This window comes from Buteo buteo, chromosome 27 (genome assembly GCF_964188355.1).
Source record: "Buteo buteo chromosome 27, bButBut1.hap1.1, whole genome shotgun sequence".
Lineage (NCBI taxonomy): Eukaryota > Metazoa > Chordata > Aves > Accipitriformes > Accipitridae > Buteo > Buteo buteo.
This window is the reverse complement of record NC_134197.1, coordinates 8,980,635-8,991,015: the sequence shown is the minus strand read 5'-3', so window position 1 is coordinate 8,991,015 and position 10,381 is coordinate 8,980,635. Positions and strand designations below refer to the sequence as shown.

General features: G+C 39.3%; 1 protein-coding gene across 3 annotated transcripts; it reads right to left on the bottom strand.

Moving 5' to 3' along the window:
• Nucleotides 1–50: 50 nt before the first annotated feature.
• PDZD9 (PDZ domain containing 9) lies at nucleotides 51–10,346 on the bottom strand. Of its 3 annotated transcripts, XM_075058781.1 has the most exons (6): nucleotides 10,317–10,346; nucleotides 9,387–9,482; nucleotides 8,341–8,483; nucleotides 5,933–6,109; nucleotides 1,847–2,042; nucleotides 51–831 (listed from the first exon to the last, which is right to left on the bottom strand). In XM_075058781.1, coding segments are annotated over exons 2-6 (885 nt in total). In that variant the 5' UTR covers nucleotides 9,389–9,482; nucleotides 10,317–10,346; the 3' UTR covers nucleotides 51–464. The 3 variants fall into 3 exon arrangements, with proteins under 3 accessions (XP_074914882.1, XP_074914884.1, XP_074914883.1); XM_075058783.1 differs by lacking the exon at nucleotides 10,317–10,346 and having other exon boundaries at nucleotides 5,933–6,104; nucleotides 9,387–9,751; XM_075058782.1 differs by lacking the exons at nucleotides 9,387–9,482; nucleotides 10,317–10,346 and having other exon boundaries at nucleotides 8,341–9,347.
• Nucleotides 10,347–10,381: the final 35 nt, after the last annotated feature.

Below are 10,381 nucleotides of genomic sequence, written 5' to 3'. Positions count from 1 at the left end.
ACACTGAAGGTAAAACTACAGCGAGCAAATAAGGTCACTTTTAGTCGATGTAAAAAATAGTTATATCAAAAATGATTACTGTGATGCAGACAAATACTGTAATTGCCACTAGTTGTCCATGTATTCTTGTACGTTCAGGAAGTTCTTGATAAACTAACTCCATGATCCTTAGATCAAGTAAATGAAGAAACTTGCCTTCAAACAAAGATGAATATAAGACCTTCTTAGAGCTTGCAACTGCTAACTTGTCTGGGGCTAGCAGAGCTCATGTTTCTGAATGTCTTCTCTACAAGTAGCATTGATAGACATCTTTGAGGGGTGGGAAGGCATTGCTAAAACAGCTTTATATAGCTAATATATGATTTCAAATATCTTAGGACATTTAGATTTTTTTTGAAGTCTAGGCATATATTAAAAGAAAACAGATAAAACTTCAGAAATCTAGGTTTTGAAGAAGTTTTGAGCTATTCTGAAACAAAGGCAAATCCTTCCAAATAGGATGTATCTGATACAGAAGGGCAGGGGGAAGAGGAACTGGTCTGATTGTTTTCCGTAGCCCGGTATGAAGGAGGTCTAACACCACTAGCATCAAACTTACGATTGCACAATGTGTCAACATCATCGTGAAGTACAGCATCACAAACAGTGTCTGTGCCTACTCTAAGTGTCTGGCGTGTATCGGATATCTGCCAAATTTTGGGTATTGATGGTAACTTATGACTGAACTCACAACAGTATGGCTGGGAAGATTTATAGTGAAAAGTTTCCAAGTCTACATCATCATCGCTACTGGACCCGGTGTCGTCTTCGTCTTCGGTGTCTTCGCTCGTGCTGAAAATACACAGCATGGTATTACTTTAACGTGCAATAATTCCCATAGCCATTTAGTTAACTAATCATGGAGCCTTAAGTTTTTTCAAATACTTGTTCTAAAGCCAGGTTCATCAGTTCTGAAACTCCTCTAATATCAAACTAATGCTATGGTCCATAGTCCTTTGCACACTATTTCCTTTGGACTCTAAAGTAATAGCTAAGTTGTAATTTGGTCAACAGAAAAGCAAGCTATCCTTTTTCTGTTCCTTCAGAATAGCAAATAATTTGATTTAGTTAAACATAAGCTGAGAGGTTTAATCTCTTGGAAAGCCCCTTGCTGTGTGAGCTTCCTTTCTGCTGTTCTAGCCTAATTATCTCCTTTTAATACTTCTGTTCCTTTCCCTACCTCTAAGGTCTCTTTTCTATTAGAACTTTGTGCCTCAGGAAAACTTGTAACTGCCTTGTATCCCATCTAGATTAATTATCCTTACTGTATGAGCCACCTTTAGAATTGAGAGCAATATATTTTTAAAAGCTTCTGTATGCAGTAGCTCTCACAAGAAGAGATTATTTTTCCTGAAGTTTAATTTTAAAAGTCATAATCATTAACCACTGTCAATAGTTAGACTGATTAAGAAACAGGTAAGCTTTTTACATGGTTGTAGCAAGACCTCTATCTTGGTATTATCAGCTACTTGTAATTGTCTAGATCCTTGGCTATTGCAAATCAACATGGCCCCTTTGCTATTATTGCCAGCCAGACTTTTTGTGCTCAGTATGGAGGTAGGAAGGGCCATATCTAAAATTAATGTTGGTCCTGACTCTGTCTTCACTCTAACTAGAAAAGTAGACTTTTCTTTTGGTATTTGTTAATTTCGAATCACAGTTTTCTATTTCAGAAAAGTAAATAAAAGTAAATCTTTAGATTAACATTTTATCCTAAAATGTAAAAGCTATTACACTATTTCTTGTTTCTTGCTAGAATAATATGCAAGGTGTGAAATTCTAGTTATGTACAGTACTTATTTCTTACTCTGCTGTCATCACAGGAAGCTTTACTTCAGGAATTAATTCAACTGCACTTTGCCAGTGTTGAGGTACTTCAACAAAATCTCTGTAAACTCTGATTTGTAGAGTAGTTCCTATAGGAATATTGTGCAGGAGTTGCCTAAGCTCTCGCAGAGTCCATCCTAAAACATTAGCATGTCCAATTTTTATTAGAACATCACCTGTCAAGGAAGAAAATGGACAACAATCAGTTTAAGAGACTTTTTCAATTTTTTAATGTTTGTGTTACAAAATATGTAGTCTTAACCACTATACTTTCACATTTTTATGTAAAAGCATGTGTTTAACAGCTCTTCAACTGGATGCAATTTTTTTTTTTTTCTATTTTAATGAAAGTTTTTTAGCTCTGTTAAGAGCTAATGTTTTAACAACACCAAGGAAAGCTGCAGTTCACTTGTTTAGTTTGGGATTTTTTCTGAGTGAACACGCTAAACTTTAGATTGCCTATTCAGTACTAGCCTCCATTTCTGTGGGTTTTTTTAGACAAGATAAAGGTACAATGGTGAATGCTCTGATCAGGACTACTACTTGGGACCAGGCAGACTCCAGCAAGGTTGAGCTGAGGTTACATAGCTGCACTCCAAACAGTTCTGCTGGCATCTTTCCACTGCTCCCCTGTACCTTTTCACAGCTGGAGTACCCTGTCTATACATATCTGCTGCCTACCCTTGTATGTCACCTTGCTGTTTATGTGTTGGTATGGAGCCAAGCATACCCCTTCCTGCACAGTGGCTAAGTTTACCTAGGTGGACACTGGAGAATCCGTGTAACAGCTGTGTCACTTTGTGCTTTTCTGGGCCCCTGGACGTTTCGAGGGCTTGACTCTCCTCGGTGGTTGATGCCTGTCCCTCCACTCTGAAAACCAACATGTGGTCCCATTGCAAGACAATGTCAAGCGAGGCCGGGGAGAAATAGGAGGTGCCCACAAGAGCTGGTGCAGAATCTAACTGAGGAGTTCCAGCAGAAAGCGGTAGTGATGGTTTTTGTGTTTGTTTGAAGGGATAAGGCTGCAAATAATGTTCGTATTACCTGCTGCCAGTGGAAAGCACTGAGCTGCAGTTTTGCAAAAAGCAGTACTGCATCTAAGAACAACAGAATACAGAAGCCCCAGCACCTGTAGATACCATGGGGTATAAACAAGATGGGCTTCAAGGGGTTGGAGGGAGTTGCAATTACTGTGTAAACCTGTAATTTTGGAGATTGCAAAAGGCAAGCAGAATCAGTCTGCAGCAGACTATACAGCTCTATCAGCAGCCTGGCAGAAACAGTTGCGCAGAGGACCAGTATCGGTAAACATTACATACTGAACTGCAACAGAACAGCATACGGGATTTAAACAAGCTGTACAGCTGTCTACTGCCATATTAGGCAGAGCAAGGAGCCTCTCTCCATCTGCTCAATTTTCTTAACCCTTTTGGGTTAAAAATGCCTGTAGCAAAAATTTACAGGCTTTAAAACTGTTTACCTGAACTACTGACTACCATTTTTTCATTCACTTTTTCCACTAACTACTCCTACTCCATCATCATCACACCCTCTATCCACTCTAGCTTATCACAAGATACTGGTTCTACTGGGGTGTAAACAAGAAGTTCTAGAACAAGTACCAGGGTAGCAGATACCAAAAAAGCAACAGAAAACATTTTACCAACAGTTTTATGTAAGTTCTCAGCCTCAAACAGAAAGATAAATCACCCAAATTATGTTTCAAAATGCATAAACATAAATGCACTCATGCTTTAAAATACCTGCAAGACGCTCTCAGCTTTTAATAGATTCCTTTAGAATCTGTTTTTTCTGCCCATGCTGTCCTGATAATACTGTTGTGGCGAGTCAGAGCCATCTCTGAACTGCAGACGTGGATAATTTTGCTTCTCTGCTCCAGCATCTAGAGTCTGAACCACCCAGCCTTTCAGTTCACCTATCAGTTTTGTGGTTGATAACCTTTAGTGGCCACTGAAGATTTATGTGGATATAACCTCTTGCACTATAGAGGTATTTTGAGGAAACACACATACTAAGCAGCCCTGTTTCTTCTTGCTGGCATGGAGAATAGGGCATGCATACATACATATGAGTTTGCTGAGTCTAACTGTAGGATTTTAACACATTAGTGCCTCCCACTACCTCTGCTAATTTTGACCTCCTCCCCGTTAAAGTCAGCAGGATGGCACAAGCTCTTTCAAGCTATAAGCAGTAATAAACTTGTTCTTTTAGGTTCCAGTTTGAAATTACAGATAATACTCATCTTAATTGACTCAAAAAATAAGTCCATAAAGATAAAACTTAATTCACTGAAAAAAACCCTCCTAAGCAGTGCATTCGTGCATCATATTTTTCTCAAGCCCCATGCTCTCTGTACAGTGGTATTAATGCCAAAATAAGTGTGCTGCCTGCGGTATCATTAAGAGACAGGGCTTCTACAAAATACTATCTTTTCTGCAAAATTTTACAGCTTTGGTCATAAATAAAAAGTTTTTGTAAGTTCACTCTAAACATGAACTGAACAAATTCAGGTGTTTGCTTTTTTTGTGTGTGTGGAATGTGCTGAGTTAGATCCAGGTGGTCCATGAATGATGCTCAAATTGTTCATTTTGGCTCCAAAAACTAAGATCAGCTGCAAAGGGACAACATTTGTTATCAGTCCTCAACCCCCTTTAAACTGTTCAATACTTGCTGCAGTAAATCAAACACATCATGTGCCATAAATAATTTGACTCCTTGTTCTTGTACGTTTTATTAAAATGCTTTTGGAGCTGACCTTTTCCAAGTTATTGCAAATAGAACTACTTAGTTTCAGTGATTAATATTCTGTATTTTTTACCTTATAGATGTAAAAAAGCCCCAAACAAACCAACAACCAAATCAGTATCATATATATGCTTTTGTATACCATAGGGGGTTTTTTAGGGAATAGATGAAGGCTATCAGCTCCTACGATAATAATAATAATAAAGTACTTAATTCAAATCCAAATCAAATTCTATTTTATGCTCAGGATTTTTCCACTGATTTTTATATTCGAAACAAAGGTGCAAAGCCTTTTCTAAAAAGAGGTTAAGAACTCCACTCAATGTTTTTTATTTCATCAAACAAGTAGATCTTTCTTCCTAGTGCTTGGAATTCTAATTCTCTCTGAAAGGTGCGAGAAGAAAGGACTGCCCAAACTATAAAGGCAATGCTGGGGAAATTGTTCTAATTTAAAGATATGCATTTTCACTGTACAGCCAGTAAATTTCTAAATTACTTCATTACGGTCAAGTCTTAGCTTCATAGATTTCTGTGTTAGAGACAATTTAATACTTGGTAATAAAATAGCACACTATCGTCCCCAAACTGTAGTTCATGAGTCTAATGTAATTGGTCTAGGGACCCATGTGAAGCAGTCAAATTTACGAAGCTTTCAATTACAAGCTTAATATAGGTGTCTGATGTTCCACAAGAAACTTTAATAACTAGTAATAGTCTGTTAGTACTAATATGGCACATTTCAGGTTTAAAGCATTTGGCAAACGAACACCTGCATAGATTGTTAGAGCACAGAGATTAGTCCATTGCTACTTTGTAACTATTCTGTATAATAAAGAGAAAGAAAAAGCAAACAATAAGGCAAATTAATTTCAAGCCTTCAGGAAGTTTTGTGTTACTTGTAGAGTGAAATTACTTGAACAATAATGGACTGAACAAAGAATGATATTATTCAATTTTAGTTGCTATATAAATGTAGTAGTCAAACTATTTTTGGACACACCTGCTGATGAATAGGAAATCTGTTTTTGCTGGAGAACAAGATATAGACTTAAATCTTGATCTGATTATGAAACAGTCACCCATATCAGCTATTTTAAGATCACAGGTATTTCATTACAGTGGAATGTTGGCACTGAGCTTTATACAGTTTGTGCTGGTTTCTTTTCTCTGTAATTTTAAATTGAGTTTCTTTTGATCTGTGTAAGTGTAAATAAATCAGAGACGAGCTCAAAGCATAAATGCAGAACAAGAATATTTTCAGTGCTATTAAATTTGAATATCACTGTTGGTTCTTTTTTACCTGGTTTCAGCTTTCCATTGTTAGCTGCAGAGCTTTTCTCAACAAGGCTTGTTATCTGGAGATATGGCCCATTCTGTATGATTATGAGACCCAATCCTTGTTCACCCATCCTAATATTTGCCTTCAATGCTGCAATCAATGTGTGCCGAGAGATGTTTTCCAGTGCTGGCAACTGCCCTTTGAAAAGTGAGAGTAAAATTTTACTAGTTCAAAGTGTGATATCATTCTTTAGTAAAAGGTTTAAGGACACATTTGAGCAGGTGCTGTACCCGTTCTTAATTGTCCAAACAGTTAAGCCCCTCACCCTTAATTGCTTCTCTAGATAGGCATTGCCTGCTGAGTTGCTGCCAAAAAGCCGTAATAGCAATACTTATAAAAAGTTAGTGTACCCCATAAACTAGCTTTCTGCAAATAAATATACTGCAAGTAGTTTCTACTTAGAAACTTATTTCCTAAGAAGTCACACATTTTACCAAGAGAAAAAGGAATTCTGCTGTTACTTAAGTATTCATTACTACTGGTGATATATTCAGGAAAGGTAGAGAACAGGGTACAGAATAACAGAACAGAGGAGCTGTCAGCTGTTAAGGACTTCCAGAAAAGATTGAATTCTTATAAAAAATGGATTTTTCAAATCAATATTTATAAAGGAGATTAATTTCTAAATTTCCAGCAGATTGGTTCCATACCCTCTGCTGACATGAGGGAAGGGACTGTACTTGCCGTATTTAGCACTTACAGAAATAAAATACTCTTGAGCATCCGCTATCCATTAAAACGCACAATACAAGTAATACAATATGAATGACATTATCCCAGTGTCTCCACCAAGAAACATAATAGGGTAATAAAGAAATCCTCCATCTCTCAAGCCTGTTCTCCTCACTGAGAGCCAGGAAAAGTTAAGACTGTCACACAAGTGCTTGAGACTCCTAAAACAAACTGTATTCTGTTAAAAATTACTTTTTCTGTCTCTTTTAAGATCTAATCTCTAAATGTAACTTCTGACAGTAGAGTAGCAATAACTTAACTCTTGAGACCGTCTCCAGTGGTCTGGAATCACTTAATGAAAATTCCTACCACTTTACCTCTCTTTAAAATACAGAAACTTGGTCATCTTCCTAATGGCTTCAGTAAAGCTTTGGATCAGGCTCTAAATGACAGCACAGAATGTCTATAAAAGAATTAAGATTGAAAGTACAGAAATGTGAACATTTGACTTGTCAGTTTGGCTGCTGAACTGAAAAACAGAGAAGGAAGCAGGAATGGTTTGAATATTTTGTTTCTTCTCAATGAAAAATGCAGGATTTTTTTTGTTGCTGAGTAGAATACTACATTTCATTTGGATTAAATACTTAATTTTCATGGTCATGCAAGAAAAGCAAAGGAAGACTCACTCTGGAACACACTTCCATCTGTTGATAATTCTGAGAGGTTGAATGTCTGAGCTGCTACTGTTTTTCCAGCTCAGGAATTTATGCAAAGTGGAACAGGATCAGTACAATGGATTGAAACCTTTCCTATGGTGTTCTTGGTCACTTTTCAACGTGTGTTTCAATCTTTTTCAGCCAGAAGAGGGAACTGAATCCTAGTTTCCTACTTCAAGAATGAGTACTTAACTCCCAGGCCAATAAATGTAAACAGATGATAGAAGTAAGGCTACTTTATATTATTTTCTAGCCAAAATTATTCAGCAAATTCCATTAAAATTCGTGACCAGTTGTAGGTCATCAAATGATCAGCAGTGAAACAACAAACAAAAAATGCTAATAATAAATCTAGCTAACTTTAATTAGAAGCCAGAATCCTGATTTTAAGCATCTTCTTATTGCATGAAGTTATCTTCCTGGACATGAAAGCCTTAAGACCATGAAAGCTGTGACTAATCCAAAGCCTTCAAAACATTTAGGAGGAACGCTAACATTCACACTTTTAGATGAGACTCTTGTCTTTTTACTATACCTGATATCAGTCTATATAGTCTCCAAGGAAGGTGGATTTTCAATTTGTTCTGTGCTACAAGAAGTTTAGACACTTGACAGAACTTACATTACAGTTCCCCTGACACTGTCCTGATTTTCTCCAAGTTCACCCTTCAATTCTGCAGTTTCTGCAGGCAGCAGCATAGGATCTCATCCAATCCTCTTCTGCTGAAGAAACTTCCTTTTCCTATTGTCATCTGCCTACAATTCCATTCCAAACACTCAGCCTCAAGAGCAGGAATGCCTCTTGATACTAAGAAAATTTGGGGCACTGGGGGCTCTGTGAAAAAAATAAACTGACTGGTAGCAGAAGGACTTAAAAAGTTTGAGATACTGAAAGACAGGACTGGAAGAGTAGTTCTGGGGCAGAAGTGAGGAAATGGAAATGAACAGACGAAGAAATGACCAAAAGAGATGGAAACTCACTCTTAGTTTCATCCCCAGCTGCTGGTGAAGACTGTGTATGTTCCATCGAGTCCAGACGAAGAGGTTTTTCTATGGAGCCAAAACTCCTAGGCAGGTGTGTCCTAGGTGAGCATCTTGGAAATGTGTTACTGCTCCATGATGGCCTATAGAGGAAGAGTCTACAAGCAAGTGAGGAGGTGACAATGCCCAGCAACTGCTCAGAATGCTGGGGCAGGTGGGTTCTGAGTTCCCCCAGCACCACACAATTAATGCGGGCATAGGGAAGTCTGGCGTTGGGCAGAATCTAGTGCATTGTTTCAGTCCAAGAGGAGTAATTCGATTTAGGCTGCCTGTCTGTCAATACTGCAGCTCTGCCTGAGGCCCCAAAGCTTTCTGGAGAACCTATAGCTGGCGGTGTCCTCCCACACGGCATCCTTAGGCATGTACGCATCTCCTAATAAACCTGAGAAAGATTAAATAACTGACCACACAGCCTGCAGGGTATGAAGACTGGATTCTGTCACTATTTCTGACTTCATATTTGCCTGCATAGCAAAAGCCAATGAAAACCATATCTTCCCTTTGTATACCCTCTCCATCCCTCCTTCCTTTATTCCTTCTGCCACGAAGCTGACTTATTTGGAGACAAGCTCATTTTGAGGCAGACTTCTACATAATGCTTGTATTAAAAGCTACTTAAATGCCACTTAAAGCCAATTTATAGGATAGTTGCTGATGATTCTTGGAAATAACTTATTTTCAAGGCTGCTAGATTGTTAGTGCAATATAATTTTTAAATCTTTTAAATAAAAAATCAATTGCCCCATTTCTTCCACACACCAATTGTTCCCTGTTTAAAGGGAATAATTTGAGCTGTTTTTCATCAAAAGTTTTACTATTTTCTCCAACCTTAAAATCTGTCAAGAATAGGTGATTTCAATAGAATCTGAGCACAGCTCTTGTCCTCCAAATAATAAGTACTACTGATTGCTGTTGAACACTTTAAGATTACTTTACTAATATCTCCATTTTGTTTGTATAGTCTCCCATCTACATAAAAGACTTACATAAAAATAAACAGCACAGAAAATTGCCCGCTTGGCTTCCCGATATGTTCTGTATAGACCACTTATGCTGCTCTGGAAAAAACAGGTGGGTCTTCACTGTTAGAAGGAAAAAAAACATATGTAAGATGTTAGATGTTTTTCAAGTACCTGTAGATGTGGGGGCTGCTAGACTAATTTAGTTCAGCATTCCCATCCCAGAATGACAGTATCGATAGCACAGTTACTGTGTCCAAAACCGGGCTGGTTTCCCACATTTGGTGCATTGTTCATTTATTGGCTACAGATACCCCTACACTTAATATAGCTGAATCCATGGAAAAGCACATCATTAAAAATCACTGTATTTGGTTGAGATTTCCAGTCAAGATTAATTAGGCTTTCTTCCAAACACACAGCACAGACAGCAATGCAATGTAGCACTTTCGTGGTGCTCCACAGTCATGTAACATCTGGAGGAACCTCCATGAATCGGTCCTTCCACTTCCCGTTTTTACCATCGCTACAGAAGCATCTCTGAAATTTAAGCTAATGCTCAACATTCCAAAGGGGTAGAGAGTGACAGTGACTAGCAAACACGAGGGGATTTTTTGTGGTGAAGACAGGCCTATGATGGTTCCTCAGGCCCCTTTACACGGTGCTGACCGAGTCGCTCACTCCCGTCTCTCCGTGCACCGTTTCCCGTGGGGGAAAGCAGGCCCTGCCGCTGAGGAGCAGGAGGCCCCGGCTGCGCCCAGCCTGAGGCCTCCGGGCCGGGGCAGGGAGAAGGGAGGGATCCCCGTGTGCCCCGGTTGACAAACGAACACCTTTGGGGGTAGGGATGCGGGCGGGCAGCGAAGGACCGGGACGCGGGGCAGGTGTTGGGGCCCATCCGGGGCGAAGCCGGGAGGGGACGAGGAGGAGCCGAGGCCCCGGGTACGGGCCGCCCCTCACCGGAGACCCGCTCGGAGGCGACGGCCGCCCCGCCCCTCTCCCCGCAGCCCCGCGCGCACCGCCCG

Excerpts from the sequence above, each read along its gene's own strand:
- PDZD9 (XM_075058781.1), bottom strand. Across the intron at positions 6,110-8,340 it reads AGCTGGGGATGAAACTAAGA|GGCAGTTGCCAGCACTGGAA; the intron begins GTGAGTTTCCAT and ends CACTTTTCAAAG. Across the intron at positions 832-1,846 it reads CTTCCTGTGATGACAGCAGA|CACGAGCGAAGACACCGAAG; the intron begins GTAAGAAATAAG and ends GTGTATTTTCAG.